The sequence below is a fragment of the Oryzias latipes genome, chromosome 4 (genome assembly GCF_053564925.1).
Source record: "Oryzias latipes strain Hd-rR chromosome 4, Olatipes_Hd-rR_3.1".
NCBI lineage: Eukaryota > Metazoa > Chordata > Actinopteri > Beloniformes > Adrianichthyidae > Oryzias > Oryzias latipes.
Genome location: NC_136240.1, coordinates 26,652,370 through 26,676,341, shown reverse-complemented (window position 1 = coordinate 26,676,341; position 23,972 = coordinate 26,652,370). Strand labels below are relative to the sequence as shown.

General features: G+C 39.8%; 1 protein-coding gene across 9 annotated transcripts in view; it reads left to right on the top strand.

The window, feature by feature from the left end:
- Positions 1–23,972, top strand: part of mast2 (microtubule associated serine/threonine kinase 2) — a 191,548-nt gene that overhangs the window by 73,905 nt on the left and 93,671 nt on the right. For 2 of the 9 annotated variants that reach the window (XM_078946194.1, XM_020702563.3), the window contains exon 1: positions 18,313–19,618. The exons of 6 other annotated variants lie outside the window; for them this stretch is intronic. In XM_078946194.1, coding sequence (XP_078802320.1) covers positions 19,580–19,618 — 39 coding nt within the window. In that variant the 5' untranslated portion in view covers positions 18,313–19,579. Of the gene's footprint in view, positions 1–18,312; positions 19,619–23,972 lie in introns of those variants that run through there. One more of the 9 variants, XM_023954412.2, reaches the window with a different exon arrangement.

The following is a 23,972-nucleotide window of genomic DNA, read 5'->3' as shown; positions in this document are numbered from 1 at the left end:
ATGAGACATAAACAGCTATTATTCAGTCATTCTATTTGTCAGAATAATTATTTTTGCCCCACTACCAGTTTTTAACATGTTCTTGCTAATCCTAATTTTTTTCCATATTTTTTCTGTAGCGCAATTTATTCAGATTATGAACTGGCCTATCAGATGCCTCAGTGAAAGTATGTGGTCTCACGTCAAATGTTTGAAACGTTTGATTGATAGATTTTGTGTAGCCCGCTTTCAAGTAGTAAGGGTGTGGACTTCCAACAAGCTCATTCTTAATTGGTGAGAGTGGTTACCATAGAAATGTTGACTGACTCGGATCAATCACTGCTAACTGATGCCGTCCGGCTCCAACATGGCAGCATCCGCATCAGTGACTAAATTGACTTTATTCCGCTGGAGCCAGGAGTAAGTCATTGACGTCACACTCACTCGGTCCAGTTATCACATACAACCAATCGTTCATACATGTCGAAGGGAGCAGCTTGACTCGTTTCCCTGATACAATAAAGCCTATAATATATTGAACCGTGTTCAAAAGGCAGACTGTGGGAAGACGATGGCTGGCAATAGTTCATTTGTCTAATCCATTTAGAAGTAAAACACTAAAAAAGATGAAAGCTTCTGTAAAACACATTTCATGCTGTCATAAAAGCTCTGCCCAACGTGTCCCCTCCTCCTTTCAGCACCAGCAAATGGATAGAAAAAGTGACTCTGTAAAACTACATAGTTAAATGCAATTCTGAATGAGATGAAAATGTGGCTACACCTAACATTTTTCAGACGCACCGCACCATGCAGGGCAAAGATGTGGTCTAGAGGCCTGTGTTTATTTACACTTAGGTACACACAGTGTTAGATCAGGAAATGTAATTGATTTGTTTTTTTAATTTTAAAGTTCTCGTAGCTCATTATTAGGTCAACGTTTCCAACAGCAAACTGTGGAACTTTCATGTATTCACATGCAGACTCCTGGCCTGTTTCAGTTGTGTTCTGCTAGAGGAATGGAGTTGGACCTGGAAGGAGCTGCTTTGGCAGGAGCCTGTGAACTCTCATTTTATGCATGATGGCAGAAGTTGGCTCAAGTATAGGAGCCAACTGTGTAGATTTTTTCTTTCTTTCATGTATTTATTAAAAATACAAACAAGTGTTGTTTGAAGGAAGAGTGACTTGGATTTTAAGGCTGTGGTGTCTATACTAATAAATCCAGATTAAATCCATGTTTTCCTCCCAGGTTTCAGTCGCTTTCACATAAACAGCACCTCCGTTTTTCGACCTCAGCTGTTTTTGCATTTATGTTTCATTGAGTGTTTTTAATGGGTCTGAACAGATTTACAACGGGTGAGGTAAATTATTGATAGTGTAGGGGCTCACACGGAGACGTCTTTTCTCAGTTTTATGACCTCCCTTCTGCCTTGTAAGCACTCACACATGAATTGCCGTCAATTAGTGGGTGACTTACTCCTCTTTCGGTGCAGCAGGGTGGGGCTGATCTGTGCAGGTGGAAGCTGACCCACTTGCCTCTTCGAGTCTGATGTCTATCATCAATCAGGTTAACAGGGTTACAGTAGGGCTGTTTAGCTCCAGTGTTTTGTCCTCCTGTCTTCCTCTTTGTGTCCATCTTCATCTCAAAGTTGCTTCTCGTTTCCTGTAGCTTTTGTCTGATTAGTTCTTTAGTTTGAATAAAAAAAAAAACACTTTTTGAGATTTGAATCCTGCTCATCTGGCTCCAGGCAGATTCAGTTGATATGAATCATTATCGACCCAATCCCATTACTGCTTCTTTTCTCCCCTCATCTCACACTCCCTTCCACCTCCCATGTTTCTCCTTCTTTCTCTAAAATTTCTTTTCTCTCAGTGTATTATGTTAGTAGCCATCCATCACTCTGTAGGCTATTGATTCTGCTACCAGCTTCAAGTGTTGGAGAAAATCGGCTCTGGTCCTTGGAGTGAAGTGGGAGATTCTTATTGGACATGTGCAGCCGAATCCCTACCGATTATCACAAAGTGAGAACTGTAGAACTATCTGCATTACTGTTTGAATCTGTGCAGAAGTCAATCAAATATTTGTAATTTTATCACATGAAATTACTTTCAATGCATCTTTTTAAAACTCCGCAACAATATAAAATCAGTATGGGCGCTGGATACACCTTAGTCTCAACTGCCCTTACTGCGGTTATGAAATTTAAAGATCGCAGACCCCTTGGTGAGTCCGTAGAGCCAAAATGTTTGTGCACATTAGGGTTGCACTATATGAGGAAAACTTGTGATTTACAATACTAATGACCCATATTGCAATAAGGATATAACTTGCGATACATGAACAAACCAAAAACATCATTTCCATTTTACTGCAATAGTTGAGTTTAAATAAGAGTCAACATAACTTAAATTATACTCTAAATTTCCCTCATCTACCTCGCCTCGAGCATCTAACATAAAAGGGCTCCATCCGATTGGTCAACAACGTGAAGGGGTCCATGCGATTGGTCAAATGCATAAAGGAATTAATTTGATTTGCTAAATACTTCAAGCTGCCATAAGATGGTTTTAGCACATTTAAGGTACCGGTTACCATTTATCGCATTTTTTGCTGTCTTTTGCGATATACATATTCCACAGCTTGATATCGCAATAACGCTACATTTGCAGACAACAGGCTGTAGTAAACTCTTTAAGAACATATAAAGGTACATGTAGAAGTAGAAGTTGGTAAGTCACAGGCATCTTGGACACATTTTTCATTTTTTTCCAACCCCCATCCCACCCATAAACCCTGTGCGCTTCTCAAGGGGCCCATTAGTGTTGTTCAACTGATAAGTGCGCACTCCTTGGGTGTCCGCTGAGCGCTCCTTGTGGTGCACACTGACCATTAGTAATTAGGAAATTAGACAATCAGAGTGTAGTACATGTAGGCATCCTACTGACATGTATCATCTGTACTCTCGCATTCACAGTCAGTACAAGCACCTCACTAATCACTAGAGTGTGGGATAAAGGCCCCATGCCACAGCACCACCCATACATCATATGTGTGTGGTTATCCTTACAAATACTTCACAATATTCTTATCACGGGCATTATGGCTTTGACCCATACGGGTGTATGTGACTAAGATTCAGGTTCAGCTTGACCTCATGAAAGAAGCTTCTTCATCCTCCAGGTCATCCAGGAGTTCAGGGTTCCAATTTAGATTATGAATTCAGTCAGAAACTGTGACTTAATCTCACATCATACGTAAATGTTATGCTGATTATTTTTGAGGATAAAACCTTCAAAAATCAAGATTTAAAGAGCTGGTTCAATCTCTACAGCATGTTTCATTGGGAAGGAAGATGAGGGAGGGTTTGTTAGACGAAACACTTCTTAACATGAAAGACTCATTTAATCAGGGACAGTAGAAAATTATTTAAGTAAAAAACTGCTGTTATCTGTGCATATAGTGCAGACATACAGTCTACTCTTTACTCCTCACCTAGTGGGACGTTTACTTTGAAGTGTTAAAGGACTCTATCTATTGGGAAAGCAAATGTGCATGAACTCTTAAAGACCACTCATCCTCCAGTCTTTGTGCAGTGTTTGCTGTTTTTCTCACACGGCTTTTCTGTTCCCGCTCTTTATCAGACAGACGTAAAGGTTACAAGTTCAAATGTGGTGAACTTGTAATTTCTTCTCTCCTTATCACAGGCATTGCTCATGTTTGCGATCAGTGCTTGTCTTTGTTTTTTTTATTTATTTTTGAACCACTGAGTCCTTCTTTCGATCAGACGATTGCATTGAAGATCCATTCCGCTAAAAATTACGGTCAAAATGTTATCACTGATTATCTCTGTGATCAAATCGTTGTCAATCAGGAATTATCAGGAGATGATAAAATGCTGTGCCAATGGTCCCGCCCACAACCTGGAGGCAAATTTCTAAAGAACCACTGCCGCTCTGCAGAAACTATGTCCTAGAAAAAAACTCAGGTTTTTTTATTTTGGCTAAAAACAACATAATCAGAATTAAAAGACCACTGGGAACACTTTGAAAATAGATCAAAAGACGATCGGAGTGGGACTTTAAGAGAAGGAAAAACAAGCTGTTTTGGTCTCATTCCAGTTGTTCAGTCACATGTGAGGAGGATAGGGTTATAAATCAAACAACCCCAATCTGTCAGGTATTGATTTTCCTTTTTAGTTCTGCTTTTATTATTATTTTTGTTTACTGTCAAAAGAGGGAAAGATATAAATAATTATGACATAGTGCCAGCTCTCCCTGATGTCCAGCAAAAGCAGCAAACATTATTTAGTGACGTTGTGTTTATTCTTCCTGTTTGTTTTCCTGAAAAAGCTCAAATCTGGGGTCCAGCTCCTTTGTCATGGTGAAGTGTTCTATGCGTCACACAGGCTCACTTCTTCTTCACATCATCTGCGCCTTTAGAAGTTGCAGTTGACAGGATTCCTGTCTATGTGGTGTCTTTGGATGCACATTTACGTCTAACAGCAAATATGATTGATTTCAAGCTTACTACTTAGTACAGCAAGCTGCTTTAGTCAAATGAGATGCAGTTGTGACTGCTTTTCACTACCACATCTGGTTGAACCTACTTTCTTTTTTCTAAAATGAACTGCTGCTGCAGTTTAGACATTTCCCATCACTTTTATAACTTCTCTTAGGAATAATTTGTATTCCTCAGGATTGAAAACAATAGAAAATTTACCCAATTTGTCTCCGTTTGTTTTAGAGTATTTATATTTATTTTATTGCTGGAACCATCCCTGTTTTCTAGTTTTAGCAGGTATTGATTTTCCTTTTTAGTTCTGCTTTTATTATTATTTTTGTTTACTGTCAAAAGAGGGAAAGATATAAATAATTATGACATAGTGCCAGCTCTCCCTGATGTCCAGCAAAAGCAGCAAACATTATTTAGTGACGTTGTGTTTATTCTTCCTGTTTGTTTTCCTGAAAAAGCTCAAATCTGGGGTCCAGCTCCTGTGTCATGGTGAAGTGTTCTATGCGTCACACAGGCTCACTTCTTCTTCACATCATCTGCGCCTTTAGAAGTTGCAGTTGACAGGATTCCTGTCAATGTGGTGTCTTTGGATGCACATTTACCTTTTCATTCAGCTTTTAAAAAACAAACAAACACCGAAGCCATCTTTTAAATTAAAGCCTCAACAGCCATTGCAATAACAGAACATCGTTTTTAGTTCTGTGCGCTGAAAATCCAAAAATAAAGAATCAAAGAAAAAAAACAAGAATAAACCTTGCAAATTGTTGTAAAATTGTATTTTTGAACATAAGATAATGATGTTTTGCCAAACGCTGAGAGACTCTTGAGTGGATATTTCTTTGTTAATGCAGTTTTTCAGTGTCCATTTCGCTCTAATGGTCATCTATTTTCCTCTCATCGTCATTGCCACTGGCTTTTATTGCATTCAAAAACTGGAATCCATTAAGGGAGGGAAAAATGCAGTTCTCCGTCAAATCTGTTGTGCTTTTTCTGCTGCGATCGTAGACGTCATTAATTCTTCCATTAGTTTGATTATAAACAGAGAAGTTTCTAAAACATATTAATACATTGAATTAATTCTTAAATCAAGTGGCCGCGTTACTGCAGAGATTTTTTAAATTAGAAATCAGAATCATTAGAGCATACTATTTAACAAAAAGTAATTGGAGTTAATAATAACAGCCTCTCCTGGCATTGTCAATCATCAGGATGATGACGTAACATCTGGACTGAGACACACTGGTACCACGTCTAACAGCAAATATGATTGATTTCAAGCTTACTACTTAGTACAGCAAGCTGCTTTAGTCAAATGAGATGCAGTTGTGACTGCTTTTCACTACCACATCTGGTTGAACCTACTTTCTTTTTTCTAAAATGAACTGCTGCTGCAGTTTAGACATTTCCCATCACTTTTATAACTTCTCTTAGGAATAATTTGTATTCCTCAGGATTGAAAACAATAGAAAATTTACCCAATTTGTCTCCGTTTGTTTTAGAGTATTTATATTTATTTTATTGCTGGAACCATCCCTGTTTTCTAGTTTTACCTGAAAGACCAGATCACTTTGGATTGATGGGACAAACAACAATATCTGAGTGAGTTCAAATTAGGAAAAGCTACATTCAGTTTGTCAAAGTATTTCAGCTTTTTAACTGCTGTGTTAGATAAACAATCAGATGAGAACTGGAGCAAGTGTGTGTGACATCACCCATTATAAATGGATTACTTCCAGCTCCAATGAAAAGAAACCAATTCAGTCGCCACTATTTTGTCATACAGAGAAGCCGCCATGATGGAACCAGAAATTGTCAGTAAGCAGTGATTGGTCTGAGTAATCTTTTCTATGGCAGCCAATCAGGAGTGAGCTTACTGGAAGTCCACACTCCTACCACTTGAAAGCGGCTACACAAAATCTGTCAGTCAAATGTTTCGAACGTTGGACGTGAGACCACATGCTTTTATTGAGGCAGCTGATTGGTCATGACAAATATCATGACTAAAATTGGGATTACTAAGAACATTTCCAGGAAAAAAGAATCTGATTAAGAATGGTTAGTCTGTTGTTTCTCTAGAGATTTTGGCTCTCTACGGGATTTTGGCTTCATGAAGCCAGCAGGTACTTCCTGTTTGGAACGCCCAAGGGGAGGGGTCACTCAGTCCAGGTCTCATATTCAGACGGTGGATCAGACGATGTGTTTTTCTTATTGCTGGGACGCTTGGCTGCAAAACTGTTAGTTTTTTATGTCCTGGCTAAGGAATCTCAGAAGTACGATGGAGTGTTAGGGCCACCGTAATAGAAAAAATAAAACTTATTGGAATAAAGTCATAAAATCCCAACAGAAAAGTCATAAAGTTATAGAAAAGTCACATTTTGAGAAAAAATTGTACAATTATGCTTCAGAAAGTTGTAATTTTTCTAGGAAAAGGCTTTTAAAATGTTTCAACAAAGATAATAAAAATATTTCATGTTAGGTGTTTTTTTGCATTTAAAAAATGCTCAAAAATCCTGCTAAATCTGCTTAAGTTTTTTTTAAATATATATATTTTTTAAATATTTTCACAAAATTATGACTTTTCAGAAGACTGTGATTTTTTTTCTTGTAAAATTTAAACACATGTAAGATTTAATACTCGAAAATTGTTGCCTTATTCCTCAATTTTACGACTTTATTCTTGTAAAATATGTTGGCTTTATCTCATAATTTTATGACTTTCTTTTCAAATGCTTTTTTTCCCCGTTTATGGTGGCCCTAATACTCTGTCGTACAGAAAAAAAACATTTATTTTTTTTCCCTGACTGAACAATACATCCTCTGCATGAAACGTGTAAAGTTTGTGAGTCAGTTAGAAATTTTCCGAGCTTCTGTCATCCACTCCATCCATCTTCGTCTTTGTCATCCTGTCTCTTAGGTTTATGTACGTCACTGACATCTCTGATTTATTTAAACCTTCTGCTTTTCTGGGCCGCCCCTCTTACATTACATTATCCGTTGACATTTACTAAATCACATTTAGACATTTGTGAATGAATTTTGAATCTTCTGCATCCAATGGACCTTAAGAGTTTCCTCCACAACCCTGACATGTTTATTCAGTAGATGGAATTTTTTTTTTTATTTTTTTTTAGGAAAGCTAATGCAGTTTGTTTCCTAATGTCTGACAACAAAATTTGAATTTGAAGCTTCCATCAGTCGTACATTACCTGAGATGTCATTGCAGTACATTACCCAGAATAGGAGACTTCCTGCTCCTCACTTACACCAGCAAATGTATTCAAGGTCCTCTTCTGTTTGGGAGGGGGGTAATTTAGTTTCCCACAAATCTCCCTCCTCCAAGGGGGAAGTGGAAATTCAATTGTGTTTCCATCTTTTATGTACTCTCCCCCCTCCCGTCTGCTTCTGCTTATCTTCAATTTCTTCTTCATTTTCATCCCTTCTGTTTGTTTGTCTCAGAAAACCGCCTTTACTTCTTTATTAGCTGAATAAATGTGTAGTTTAGTCCGCTCATACCATCTTCAGTTCCTACAAATTTAGACTTTTAAGTGATGAATTCACACAGACATGCTGTTCCTGTAGCTTTCAAGCAACTGTGTTTTTCACCAAACTTTACTCATTTGTGTTTGGGATTCAGCCTTAGCCTCTCACCCTTTCCACACAAACAATGTGATGAAGGATGAAGCTCTGCAGTCTGACACCAGCATGATGGAGAGACTCCTCCAATCCTGCAGTTAGAGCACAAACTGCCTCTCCCAGTTTCTCAAATTTCATCAATCAGTTAAAAACGACACCAGTTTCTAGGGGAAAAAGGAAAAAAAATGAGTCTGTTTATTTTTAATATGCTGTGGGATTAAAAGATGTTACATCAGATCTGTTTAGAAGCTTAAATAGACAAAAACAAGGTTCAATAACTGACGGAGAAAAACTCCTCTTCATCATGTAAAACCAAACATATTGCTATACCAGAGACGCATCAGCAGCAAAAACAACAAAGCAGGAGCCCACCCACCTTCATAACTTTTGTTTTCTGTGACTATACTGTTAGGAATGCTGAACCATGAGGTAATGATCAGATATTCGGGTGAAGTGAGTCCCCATGCTGGGCTTTGTTTGATCAGATTCACCTCTGTAAGCGTTACCTGCTGCAAGTCCACCTCAGTTCCTGCTTCTACTTTTCATTTCCGCTGAACAGACGGCTGGTTTGGTTCTTCACGGTCACTCCTGCTGCAAGGCACAGTAACAGATGGAGACCAGAGCAACAAAAGCCTGTCGCCCTGTAGGAAGTCGCTGCGCCTGCATGCAGGCGACATTGTTTGTTGTTGCTGCTAAAAAATGTCTCGTGTCGGTCCACTGTACGCTCAGTGAACAAACAATGAAGCACACACACACACCCAAACACACACACACACACACACCCACACACACACACACACGTTGTTAACTCCAGTGTGAACTCCCTGACCTGCTGATAAAACACGAATGCACAAATAATGAGATAGAGTTCAGCTCCAAATAGTGAAAGGAACCACAGAATTTTCCACAAGCTCAGATTGTGTGTTTGTGTGTGCATGCGTTTGTGGGACTTTTGTATTGTCTGGAGATTGTTTCCCAGTGTGCCGTCTCTCCCCTGACAGCCGATCACCCTCCTCTGTAATCAGATCCCGCTTTGGCCATGCACTTCTGGCTCTCGGGGACAGATTTAATAAACATCATGTGGCAGCAGATCATAAACGTGGTTTCCAGTTCTGTGGTTTATGTCGGGAATCTGGGCTGATCTGCAGCGACACCAGAAATCTGATTCTTTTCCTGTGCTGGTCAGAAAGCATCAGATTTTAAGACTATTTCTCAAAATAATGGATTCATGGGTTTAGATTCATGTCTAAAGTCTATAGTTCTATTTAATCTGAAGGGATTCTTTTTTTTTTTTGTAGCTCTTTTTGGGACATTTGTAATAAAAATGGGGAAAAATGTAGTTACCTTCACTTGGCATTTAGAACATATTACATTTTTATTAGATAAAGGTTTATTAAAGTCCTGCTTAAATTTAAGTAAAAAGTAATTCAATCATCAAAGTAATTTGATTACATGTCAGTTAATTTGTAAAAATTATTATTTTTTTACTGTCTCAGCAGTGCTTTAGCAGCTCACACCCGTTTTTCTTTTTTTAAATTCTGGTTTTATTGTTCAATTTTTTGCAATACCACCTCTACAACAAGCTGCTGTATCAAGAACTGTGCAATTTTGTGAAGATTTGTATTTTTGAAATTTTGAAATTTAAAGCAACCAAATGGAAATGGAGGTGGTTTACTGGCATTCAGTCACACAAGATCACAGTCAGGCCTCTCCAGGTGTCCTAAAAGAAATATAACTCATACCTTGAAATGTTGAGAGATTTCTAAGTTCAGCCACAAAACAAAATGTAACATTGCAGTTGTCATGAATTATTAGATCCCTTACAGTATATTGTTGTTTGGTCATCTCATAAGCAGCTATAGGTCCAGTAACATTATGGCTTTTTTATGTACATAACTAACAAGATCAAAATGTCTTGAACAGATGAATGTCATTAAAACATCTGAATAGCTAAAGCAGATAGAATACAAACTGAGACGGCATGTCAGATGTGGGAAGACCAAACCGGTCTCGTTTAGAGCTGGTTCTTATATCTAACATATACACAGACTGGCATCTGTGCTTTACAGCTATAAAAGAATGGAGATGGCATTGACTATCAAAGCCTGTCGTCTACTGTCATGAACAGATGAGAAACCACAGCGGGGGGTTTGTTTGGGCTGCATATAGTTCACTGTAAAGTCTGTGCAAACAACATTTTCCTCACCTAATTGGTCTGAAAGGGACTCTGCAGCAGGAGGGGGGGTTTGAACCTCGCTTCATTTGATAAGTTATGATCAAATGGAAAATATTTTCACAGAAGTGAAAGCAGCCCCACAGAAAAAACATCTTCACTGCACAGGGGGAAAAAGTCAACGTTTTTATCTGACATCTGGAGCACAGCCCAAATAATTAGACTTTTAACTCCAGTGACAAATAAATCCTTTCTTAATAAAAACACAGGAATTTTTAAGAATAAAATCTTTCAGTGGGCTTCATGACAGGAAAACACACCTTGGGGTTGAACTTTTATACTTTATAAACCAAAGGCTAAGAAACAAATGTGGTACTTTGATACACCTGATATCTTTTTACTTGCACTGTTCTGTAAATAGCTTTTTAAATTATAATACCTTGATGTCTGTATTAATGCTACATTTTCTTGTTTTTGCTTTTTTTTTAAACTTAATTCTAAGTCTTTTTTCCCTCTGCTGTCAGTTGCTATGGTGACAAACAAATTTCCCACGTGTGGGATCAATAAAGTATCTCTGATTCTGATTCTGATTGAGGATTTCTGAAGAAGGATTATAAATATTGTTGCTTACCAGATATTTTTTCCCCAGTCCAAAACAAAGGTTTATTTTCCTCTTTGAAATTCGTCCGGCAGAAAATCATTATTAGTTTCCTTCCCGGTTGTGCTGTTAAAGATTGTTTGGCATCAGGATTTCTTTGGCTGATGCTCAGTTTATGCAAAAGTTGAGCTTCCTTTGAAGACCACAGATTGATTTTAGAGTTCAGAAATCTGACTTTTATGTGTCGTGTCTCAGTTCTGACCTGAGGCCTTTTAGCTGGGATTTGACAGGAATCTTAATCAAACAGGATAAATCAAACACTTGCTGTTTTTAAATATACTAACTAAATCTTTCCAAAGCGGTTTACAAACTTTGCTGCAAGAAGACATCCTAGTATCCTGCAAAACTCTAGTATTTATCTGTACATTTTAAATACAGGCTGATAAGGTAAGTCAAGAATAAGATAGACACATGTTTTTTGGTAAGATCTAGAGGAATTGGAGTACATGAAGTTCATGAGCTTAGCTGTGAGAAGTCCACATTTTCCTACACTAAGTCACCGGAACTTAAATGATTAAAGCCTTAGTCCCAACTGCCCTTACGGGTGGATTTCAGCTGTCTGCAGGCAAACCTGCACGGGGCAACAAGGTAGCCTGCACGAAATCTCAAGGTGGAAGACCACTTGATGAGCTTGTAGAGCGAAAATGTTCATGTACTTTTTTTGTATGGGCATGGTGGGGTTACAGGTTGCAGCGAACACTTGTACAACACCTAAGGGTAAGTAAGAGGGACGCTAGAGAGACGCAGGCGAGTCAACGTATTTTCAAAAAAAAAAAAATTCAGCTCTCCAAAGCCCTGCACACTGCACAAGGGGCCCCTTGCGAGCAGCCTGATTGTTAGAAATGAGGAATTTAGACAATGTGGTTTGTGTGTGCGTCCTACGAATGATGTATTATCTCTTAGGTATTAAGACCCTGTGCATGAGGCATTTGGGCATTTGCTCACATCTCACTAATGACTAAAGTGCTGCTTTAGGGCACCGTACAACAGCATCTCAAGCGTGTGCAACTCACATTACAAATACTTAACGATACTCTTACCACACAGACGTTCCATTTTCATGAAATCTCTTAAGGTGGCCAGACGAGCCTCAAGTAAACTGCAAGAGACACCTGCAGTCATCCTATTAAAGCCAACAAGGTCAAATTGAACCACTTTCATTGACATACAAATTCTTTCAAGTGTTTAAATGGGAAAGGAAAGCTGTGGTTTTCGTTACAAGTCAGATTGGTGCAAATATTTCACAATATGATGAAGACTGTGCGCTTCAGGACGTGTTACTCTGCATAGACTGGTTGGAGAAGCGAGGCTAAATGAGAATTTTTATCTCTGCCTTTGCCAACAGCAAAATGAAAGCTGTTGCAATAATGTTTTGTATTCTGAAAATGTGTCTAGTTCTGCTCAAGATTTAGTTGAGTTGAAAAGTTGAGTTTTCTGCTGCAGCAGCAAACAGCTCAGTTTGTGGACGTCAGCTGGAGGAGGCTCCTGCTGGGACTGATGCTGCGGCAAATTAACTTCTAACCCAACACCAATTTATAATCTGCAGAATGCTTTATTTTCTTTTACACCACAGTTGGGAATTAAAGTGGCAAACTACAACAGTCATGTTGTTTCTCTCTTTTGCCCAGTTTTTTTTCAGGTTATCCTCTTTTTTTTCTTATCTTCTCTCATCTCTCTGTCAAGCTTTTTCAGACTTACTCAGCATTTTCTTATCACCCTCCCCTCCAGTGGGGATAAAAGCTTATGCAACACCACCTTCCTCTCTTCTCATTACTAAAAATGGAAGAACCTCTACTTATGTGCCTTTCAGTCGGTTGGAACGACAGTGAACCTTTCAGGGACGTTTAGGGGAAATGTCTTTACACATTTGTTTTCAAAATTGGTCAAAAATGTGTAGTAGTTTTGTTGTCGACTAAATCAAACAGATAAATAGACAGGTGAGCTCATGTTAAGGCTATTCCAGAGGAATCTTTGTTTGTTTGTTTTACTGTCACTTTGACAAAGCTGTTTCTTTACAGAAATGCTCTCACAAAAATAGAAAATGTTTCAGGAAATTTTATTTTTTGGTGCTAAACTATAAAGACCCACTCTGATTAAACCTTTGTAGTTTTGGTTGTTGTAACTAGTTCTTGTTGCATTTTTCTCATGGTGGAGGACATATATGAAGAAAATTAAGCTTAGAATTGCATTTCTTAGTATTTCTTAATTCAAATTGTTGTGTGTCAGGAGCAGACAAAAAATACCGTTGGAAAAAGCTTTTAGCTGTGATGTTGGTGCTACAGTCAGCAAGTCATAAACTCCCTGCTGCTGTCCATGCTGATGCACCCAATTGCAGATCAATAAATCCATGTACGTCTTTGTTTTCTTTGTCCAAACTGGTACCTGACTCAAAACTGTACCGCTGGATGGCTCCAATGTTGCTCACCATTTCTGTTGCACCGCTACTGTTGGGTTGGGGTGTGAGGGGCTGTAAGCTAGCGGGTGAGAGTGTAAACAGAACGATCAGTTATGGCTGATAGGAATGGGGGGCGGGGTTGCTCCACGCCAGCAGTCTCATCCACAATGCAAAGTAGAATTTGCTACTACTTTCTAACTTTAGCTGCTTTGCAGAAACCGTGTCCTAGAAAATAGTCATAATCAGAATTAAAAGATCACTGTGAAACTTTTTACAAAGATGATCGAAGAGAGGTTTCAATTTTTGCTGGTTATCTTCTGTGTGTTTTTAGGCAGTTTTAGGGAAGATGTCGGCCTTAGACGCTCTCATCTCTGATCTGTGGTCTGTAACAAACGTCTTCATGTTTAATTCAGGTTCAGCTTTTCTCCTGCTGTGTTGAAGCTCACTCTCTCTTTCTCACAGCTGATGGTGACCAGTGCTCACACACACACACGCATACACGCGTGCGCACTCACACACAGGGCCCCCACGCACTCTTCTGGGAGCCCCACCCCTTAGCTTGGCTGTTGTTTGGGGCCCTGGTGACTTCTGTCCAGGCAATGTAGCAAACTTACATTTTTTATAAGTTGCATCTAAACTGTTCTTATTCTGGCTTGGATCTGTTTGACATGGGAGCCCCTACCAGGGGCAGCAGTAGGGCTGGGTCTGAATCCAAAGTTTTCATTATTCAGACTTTAAAGTCAATCCCAGTCCTTAAGTGATACTTTTTTCAACACAAATCTTAAGAAAACACATTATCTTGTAGGTTTTATCGTTGAAGCTTTCCTAGTTTTCTCTTAAAGTAATACATGAAGACATAAAGCACCAAAGTGTTATTAACACAACATAATGTTGTGTTATAAATGCTGTTATTCACCTGCTGCAACGTGCTCACTCTCACCTGGATGGAGGGGGACACACTGTGAGGGTCACATTCTTTGATTTCTCCAGTGCGTTCAACACCATCCAGCCCTGGTTATTGGGTGAGAAGCTGCAGCGGATGGGTGTGGGCGGCGCCTTAGTCTCCTGGATCATTGACTACTTGTCAGACAGGCCGCAGTTTGTCCGGCTGGGTGGTGTCCTGTCTGACGTGGTGACAAGCAGTGTGGGGGCCCCACAAGGAACTGTGCTCTCTCCCTTCCTGTTCACTTTATACACCAGTGACTTCCAGTACAACTCAGAGTCTTGCCATCTTCAGAAGTTCTCTGATGACTCTGCTGTTGTTGGCTGCATTAATGGTGGGCGGGAGGAGGAGTACAGGGATCTTGTGGATGAATTTGTGAGATGGTCTGGAGAAAACAACCTGCAGCTGAATGTGGAAAAGACCAGAGAGATGGTGATGGACTTCAGGAAGAAACCACCAGCTTCCCAGCCTCTCAGCATCCTTGGCAGAGAGGTGGCAGAGGTAGAGGAGTACAAGTACTTGGGAGTAATCATCGACAACAGACTGAGCTGGAAGAGCAACAGCACTGCTGTGTATAAGAAGGCCAGCAGCAGACTCCATTTCCTGAGGAGGCTGAATTCCTTCAACGTGTGCAGCAAGATGCTTGAAATAATCTACCAGTCTGTTGTGGCCAGCACTCTGTTCTTCTCGGTGGTCTGCTGGGGGGGCAGCATATCTGCTAGGGACAGCAATAGACTGAACAAACTGATCCGAAGAGCTGGCTCTGTAATTGGTTGCAAAATGGACACGTTTGAATCTGTGATGGAGAGGAGGACTTTAAATAAACTGGTATCCATCATGGATAATCCTGAGCATCCTCTCCATCCTGTACTGGACGGTCAGCGGAGCTCCTTCTCCAACAGACTAAGGCAGCTTCGCTGTCACACAAACCGCTTCAGGAGATCTTTCATTCCTCACTCCATTGGACTCTATAACTTGTCATCCATGTGCAATAGATAAAGTCATTTATGGTCCGTCTATTTTCTCTCTCCTGATGTGGCATGCAATACGACTGTGCTAATTCACTGATGTTTCTTTCCGATTGATTGTTTTGGTTCTCTGTCATCTATTGTGTGTAAGTTTGTATCTTGAGCCTAACGCCGACGCTGCAACAACTGAATTTCCCAAGCTGGGATCAATAAAGTATCTTTATCTTATCTTTATCTTATCTTTAATAAACACACATTCTTAATGAAGTTAAGAATGTCAAAACTATACTAAGTGATTAAACTGCTGGGCATTAAAAACTCTTTTAACTATAGAATAGACTAGGAAATATATTTGTAAAAACTGTCATTTCAGGATCTTTACCTCATGTAATCTGTGCTTTAGAGTTCATCCAACTTCACCCAGCCATCCATGAAGCACCACGATAAAGCCACATACAGTATATCTGGGGACCGTTTATAGTGTCCATCTCCTTTTACTGTATGTGGTGTGAAGCTGCTGCTCAGAGTAAAAGTATCCCACACTTTCAGATTTAATTTATAAACTATGACAAAACATAGGATGGTAATAAATCCAGAAAAAAAACCCAGAAACCCTCCAGAGTTGTATTTTTTTACCAGCTCCACTTATCTCCCTCCTGTCAGCCCACAGACTCACAGATTAGGTGTATGGCTCTCAGAAAGCCTGACCCTGATTGCTAAAAGTGGTTCTACCCTGAGAAACGGACATGTGAGGACGTCTGGGAAGACAAGGGAAGGAAAATGCTGTTTTAGCAGTTCTGTGTCATTGACAAAGAGGCCCCACTTTAATTAACCCTCAATCCAGCAGAGACGAAGCTGAGCACCACCAAGCTCTTGCTTTAATTAGTTGTGTTTGGAACTGAAGAAAACACAGTCCTGCTTTCATCATCTGTCTGTCAGTCATCCTCCAACTGACCTCGTTTTATCAACCATACAGCTGTGAGGAACCAAGGTTTTAAAACAAAATGCAACACCAACTTCTGGAAAAAGATCTAACTCTTTGTTACAAATGCATTTTCTTTAGTCAATTTAGCCTTTTTTTAAAAACCTAATAATGTCTTTACTTTTCTCTCCTTTATCAGGCACATTTATTTTATGGATTTGACTCTAAACCTGACTGATCCCATCATCCACCTTCTGATTTCTCACCTTCTGTGTTTGAGTTCTCTTTTGTGCATTTTTCAAAAGGGAAAACTGAGTGTGTTTACAAGAAAGAAAATACAAATAACAGGGGAAAAAATGGTATTAAGCTGTAAATAAAGGGCACTGATTGGCTAGTTTAAGGTCAGGGTTAGAAATTTGAAAATCAAACATTCCTGACTGATTATTCTGTGCCTCTCTGGTGTTTTTGTTGGGTTTTTGCTGAGATATGAATACTTCAAAAATCTGAATCCTCAGACAGCTTTGTGTGAAATGTTATCTATTCCAACATTACACATCTTAATAAATGGGAAATATTTCAAAAGGAAAGAAGAGGATTTCCAATAAGCTGCTGATAAAAACACGAGTCAAACAAGTTCACCGAGTGGCCTGAAAATGGAAACTGAAAACGTCAGGAGGGGCTGCATGATTGTTGCAGAGGGTCCACTTGAAAATGGAAATCTTTCAAAAAGGGGTCTGCAGCCTCAATACTGGCAGGAAGTATACATGAGTTGATAATTCAAACACAACGGCAGCAGCAGCTTTTTTAGTGTTCTGGATTTTAGAAGCAGGCAGTCAGACAGCATCTATTGAGTGAGTTGGTGTGGGTCAGCCTCTTTGTGTCCGTGTGAACATTCCTCTTTGAGGCCTTTTTGACCTCTGCTCTCATTAATGCAGGGGCTCCAACCAGAAGCCGGTTGGCTCCTTCTCACAACCGCAGACAGCAGAAGAGCCGCTCTGAACGCCTCAGTCTGTCACTTCAGCTTGCTGCTCAACTTCCAAATGGTCCGTTCATCCTCATCAGATTTCTTACCTCACAGCTCTGTGAGTGTCGGTACAAAAAGCGTAGGAGGACACCAGACAACCAGGCCTCCGTCTATCTTTTCATTTGTCAGCCCTCGCTCATGCTTTCTAGGTCTCGGTCTGTTTGTTGCGGAGGAGTCTGAGCCGTTAAAAACGACTGATCAACTTCTCACTGAATCAAGGCTGTTTCACCTCTCAGACAGATTGTAAAATGACGACGACTTCACACACTAATAATCCTCCCTTCACTTTTAATTCATTTGAAGGAATTTACATTTTTCACGCTCTGAATGTGTTCAGGTTTGTGTTTGGACCAAACATGTAAATATTCCCTGGAGCCTCAGCAATTCAAAGGACAGGAGCAGATTTCCCGCACATTCCTTATGAAAGTCTCACTTGAACTATATTTTATCTATTTTAAAGGCATTCCCAGTGGTCTTCTAATCATGATTGTGATGTCTTTAATCAAAAAGCCTGTGCCATTATTTCAGCTTAAAACGTGAGAAGCGTCAAAGTTGAATGGGCGCTTTGAAATAGCTCAGAAATGATCAGAGTGGCTATTTAATGCTTTTTTTTAAAGTAAAAAAAACTTATTTTAACTAATTCTGAAGAGTAACAGGCCTAAATCCCTTCCTCTTGTACACTTTTGGAACTCTCAATATCATAGAAATCCTTTGAGTTGATATATTTCCTTTTTAAACAGTAATGATTGTTCTCTACTGCTGCTGAAACTGCTGCTTTCAGCTCAAGTGTTCTCAAACTTTGACAGTCATCAGGAGGCAGCAGCTCTGCTTAAATCCATCTGCTTGAATAATTAATCGACCAAAGCTTCTGATCTCCGCATGATTAATTCATCCATTAGGAAGTTAAAACGCAGCAACCACACATTGTGTGTCTGCACTGCTTTGTGGCTGGGGAGTGAAAGGGGGAGAGGGGGAACGGAGGAGGAGGCGGGGTGATCTTCTTCTCCCATTCATTGCGAGCCGTCTCTCGGCTACTCGTGCCCGATTGGTCGAATCTGCGGAGAGAGAGGAAGAGAGAGTGTGAGGAAGAGCATGCGATGAAAGAAAGGGGGAGGAGCCAGAGCATGTGAGAACAGACTGACACATCTGAACCAGTGAAGAAAAGCAACAACTGAGGCAGATTCGTGAAGCAAGGGATTTTCTCAGTTTCCCGTCAGCTGTGGGAAGAAGAAGAGTGCCGCCTTCGCTGGTTCTTCGTCGCGTGTCGTTGCTCTCAGCTGTGTTCGATCTTCCTTCCTCCCTCCCTCCCTCCCTCAGCCTATTGGGGTAACACCGGAGACTGGAAAATGCAGGAGACGGCGCGTGAAAGGATGAAAAGATGACCGGTGACGGGACTGCATGTGAGGTCGGCTCTCGTGTTTTCGTGCGTGTAGGAGGACCAGAGCTCATGCTGACAGATGGAATCAGGTCGGGCCCGTTGGCATGGAGATGGATGCAAAGTGCCTTCTGGTGCCGTAGACGGCTGCTAGTCCACAAACAGCATCTTGAATCTTGTGGTCCTCCGAGTCCTGCTGCCCCGGGCGCAGGCAGGCTGCTTTTTTGGGTTCCTGTTGTTCCCAAATGAGTGATTTTCTCACTCTGCTGAGCAAAGTTTCTTCATTGTCGCCTCCACACAGGCACATGTAAATGCCCTGTAGATAATCTTGCTGCCTTCTTCAGACATTATTTCAACTCTGCTTTCACCAAGCTGCTGCTGTTTACGTTTTGCCTTCCTTTAGTTTTTCTCCATCCAGCCCTGGAGGCCCCATTGTCATTATTCATTTTCATGCAAGCGGACTATGAATAATAGAAAGAGTGGAGTCTGAACCTGAACCTTAAGGCATGACAGATGCACAAACAGGAAGAAAGGAGAAAAGCGGACGGATAATTGAAGGAGAAGCTAACGAAGACCAAGCTCTGGAACCAAGCAATCCTACGACGACAGAGAGTGAAGCTTCTCGTGTTTTCACAAGCTACACAGGAGTGTTGGTGTAAACCTCAAACTTCCGTTGTGTGATTTCCACCAGGAAAGCCCCGTGTTATTCTCTCACAGGCCTCACTGAACTGAAGTGTGCTCAGAAATCCTCTGAGGAAGCATCCCAGGGAGAAGCCGAAGTCCTTCACGGTGTTGGGTTGGCCTGATACAAGAGCAGAGAACAATCTGTCAAGAAGGAGACCGCTTTAGTGTCTGACAGCTGAGGGACAGAGAAAGGAGAGGCTGTGATGTAGCTTCTCTCATGTGGAAAGACTTAAAAGAAAAGCAGAAAGCGCCTGAGCTTTTGTAGGTCTGTAAACAAACTGCAGACAAGAAAAGATACCAAGCTCACGTGTTGCCATGGATGACTCAAGTATTCTGCGGCGCAGAGGTCTACAGGTAAAAGCGTCTTCTTTTGCAGGACTCCATTGTTCTTCAGAGGTTAAGCCTTAAACCCAAAAGGGCTCAAATGTAGAACGCAGTTTTTGTTTTTACTCGTTTTTTTGTGGTCTCTTGGCTCTAACATCCGCCCTCGCCAAACATATCACTTTTCCAGCAGTTTAGAAGAGCTCTCCTCATGCCTCCCTACAGGCAGATGTATCTGATTTCTTTCTGCTGGTAATCAGTAAATGACGCTGCACTCTGCTGTGCAGAAAGCAGGTGATGCTTTCAGAGTACTGGAGCGGTGTCTTGTAGCATCTAATCTGGGACGCTTTCCTCTCGTAGCCTGCAGCTTAAGCCGCATAAATTCAGTTTAATCAGATCCACTTTGAAGCCGAACTGAAGCAGAAAGGACTTGAAGATCATTTTCAGCTATAACGCTACATTCCCTCCGCCTCCGGCAACGCATGTTTTAGCGTCCACTTTTAATGGAAAAAGTCGATGTAAATGCACATTTATACACGTTTCACAGATGGCTATCCAAGTTTCTATGACTGTTATTGGGCCCTATGTACAAAATGCACGGCCAGTGAAGGTTGAACTTTGACCAATCAGGGACTTGCATTTGGTTGTGAGTTATGGGTAGCTTCCCTTATCATTCAGGGAAGTACTAACCGTTTGAAAAGTGATCATGGCGGAAAAAAATAATAATTGTGGTTTGTGGCCGGCCGGAGTTATATGACATCGAGTCTTTATCGGAATGCTGTGGGGAAAAAAAACCTGGAAAAGATTCACAAGATTGTCACTGTTTCGACCTAACTTTTTCCAATAATTTGCACTAGTATCGGGTTCAAGAATGTGCATGTATTGTGTTCTTGAAAGTGCGTCACATGCCCGGCGTAAGCATAAGGATTCTTCCAATATTCAGTTTGAACGTCTTTGTTTGAAAACAACTTCATTATCTTCACTCCATCCTTTACAGTGTTTTTGAACACTGTACAGCTTCAGACCTCAGCCAGCGGTGTTGATGGAAACACTCCTAGAGATGTTGAGTCAGCATCCCCCAACTCCAGCACCATCCGCCTCCTCCCCTTTTCCTGAGAGGCTCGCACGTCGGAGTCAGTTTTAGCCGGCGGCCCTGCATTACCTCCATCTCTTCAGGGTACAGAAACCTGCGCGCTGAGTGTTAAAGCACAGTGTTCAGCATTGGGTATTTATAGTGTTTAAATAGACTTGTGAGCAGAGGAAGTAGGCCTTGTTTGAGGACACTGTGCTCAGGCAGCTGACCTGGATATGTTCAAGTTCCACATTTTCAGTGCATCTTTTAATAGCCAAGACATTATGTTTTAGTGTGTAAAAAGGAAAAAAAGGTTGCGCGTTTTGCCAGGCTGTATGGGCTGAAAGACAACTCAAAACATTTCCAAGAAATGAGATTTTACTCACCTACCTTCACGTTAACCGGTGTTTTTCAGCTTTTTTGACCCAATGATACGTTTTTCTTGACAAAAATCTTGCAGCACACAAACAACCAAAAATGTAAAAAAAAAAGTGAAACTCTATAGTCTGTATTGATCCACAGTCGCTCCATGATCTTGTGTGCATTTTTTTGTAATCACTGAGGCACAAAAAATTTGAATTTGCAGCTTTTTTCCCAAAGTGTTGCAGTAGTTTTTATTAACAGTTTTCAGCTAAATCAATTAAAACTTTGCCCAGGTTGTTATTTTTCCCTCCTGTTTATTAAAAAAAAATTTCTTGTAGACCTCACAACAACCAAATAAAATGACATTCTTTCTAAACTGTAATTTATTTTTAATAATTTTTGTTAATGTTTGCGCTAGAGAAACTGTCATTTTTGAACAAATATATAATCACATGTTTAATAAATTTTAGACAAAAAAGACCAACATTATATTCATGCTTATACGTTTATATGTAACTACACAAAAGATCAATACGTCGCATAATTCAATTTTTTTATAAATCAACATTCACACATCAAGGACTAAAGCTGTTTAATCCAAAAAGAAACCTAACAGACGTTGATGGAACCCATTTCTTTTTCATTTCTGCCATAGCAGCTTTGTGCACCTAAACTCACTTACCCGAGTGTTTGGCTAATATCTTGTCATTTTTTTGTGGATTGTGAAGCAACAATTATATTGAGTTGTGACTTGTTTTCTTTGGGCATGCTGTTTTCTTGTAGGAAAAGGGCAGACACACAGGTTGACAGTTGCTCATTTGTCTGCTAACAGCTGTCCTGTGTGCAGGCTGTGGGTTTGTTTGTGGTAATGCTCTCTCGTTCTGACTGTAAATCCCTTTTTGTGGCTCGACGCCCACAGTTGGCCACAGATGCATTTGGCTGGACAGATTAAAAACACAACTGTCCGTCTGAAACCCCCCCCCAAAAAATCTCTCAAAGGCTCTGAATATCACAAGTTTTGAAGCCAATTAAGACTTTTGAAAGGATTTAATAAAGAAAAAAGTATAATTGCATCATCAAAGTTGGCAGATTTCCTCCTCTGGATTTTAGGAAGCCTCTCTGACATTCATAGAGGGTTGCTTTGGATTACGTATTTTAGATTATTTTATTTAAGATGAAAAAATGTAAATCTATTAACAGACAAAATTTAATAAACAAAACAGCCAAATGTTATTAATATAAAAACTGATTTTGTAAATTAATACAAGTCAAAAACCCTACTACAGTTATAAATAAAACAAATATTATCAGATCTTCAGCACTATAAGACACAATTTCTTTTTCAAAAGAAAATGACGGTGCACCTTTTAATCTGGAGAGCCTTATATATGAACGAATGTCTAAATTTTATCTGAATTATTACATATGGTTGAGTGTCATTGTGAATTTGTGAACACGGCTAACGTGTAGAGGTGTCGGATTGTGTTTTGTTTGTGTTACTAACAACGTTTAGAGTAAGCGTAGTAACAGTAATGTTAGCTTTAGCGGTATCAAGCTGTTTTTTACATTTTGCAAACAAGTTTAGGAACAAACGACAGGTTCTGTAAATATGCTAACACAGCTGACACCGTAGCTAGCTAACAAGTAGCAGTGTAGAAAATCACCTTGTATGTCATGACTTTTCAGTTTGTGTATTTACCAAATATCTCAAATATTGCTTACATTACTTGTAAACATTTTTTTCATATCTACCTAACCAAAACAATATATCTGTAAAAGAAAGCTGTCCTGTAATTTTCTTTATAATATTAGCATTTTGAGTGACAACTGTAAACACATTTAGCAGTTTAGTAGCTACAACTTTTCAAACACCTTTTGTGTTTTTAACAAATACTTTAATTAAAAGAGTTTAACCTAATTCATAGTTGCTGATTCCAGAAGTAGCTTTTTCAAAGGCCTTAATGTTTCTGGGCTGTAATCATTGTGTGTTTTCATAGAGGTGGGAGTACGAGGTCAGGGGCTGCCACTCTATCAGGTGTCTGACATACTTTGGGGGGAGGAGGTGGAGGTGTTTAGAGAGCAAACACAGAGCAAAGAGGACAAGGGTGGGGGGGTCATGGTGAAAGGTCAACCAGATGAGAGATCAGGAAGCGTTCTGGTTTATCCTTTTTGACTGAAGAGGGTCATTGTTTTCTATATGTAGGCCTGTGATGGTTTATTTGCAGGATGTGATACGTCCGGAAGGGGCAAAGGCAGGTTTAGTGATAACAAAGGGCTCTGGTCAAAGCAGGTTGAACCAGTATTTTGGGAATAACCCTTCCCCTCAACCGGAACTTTAAAACTACTTTTCAGACCTTCAATAATCCAGAAAGCTCTCACCTTCAAGACCAAAGCATATGATGAATGGTAGGGGTGTGTGTCTTTCCCATATGATTCAGTACGTATGTGTATACATGGTCCTTGAATCGATACATAAAAGATTCAGCTGATTTTGTGGGGATATGATACAGTCCAATTCTTTCACCTAAATAAATCGAATCTTTATTATTCATTTGGCATTTAGGCTAGTTCACACAACCGACATCCTTAGGTGGGGTTTACCGTCAGCCAACTGAAACTGACCCAACTTGGTAAAAGTAAGCTTGTAATGAGACGCTTTTCTTTTTTGCATGTACATGAAAAGACAAAGACAGTAGAGACACCACAGGAAGAGAAAAAGACAGTTAGCCAGAGATTGATTATTTCCTTCCTGATCCATTTTATACTTTTTTTAGCTGAATAATCCTATTGGTATCTGTGGTTTTCAATTAAGAATGCTTTTTTAAATATATATATATATATATATATATATATATATATATATATATATATATATATATATATATATATATATATATATATATATATCTGTATCCCTTACATCCTTAGTTAATGGCAGAATCACTCTGGGAT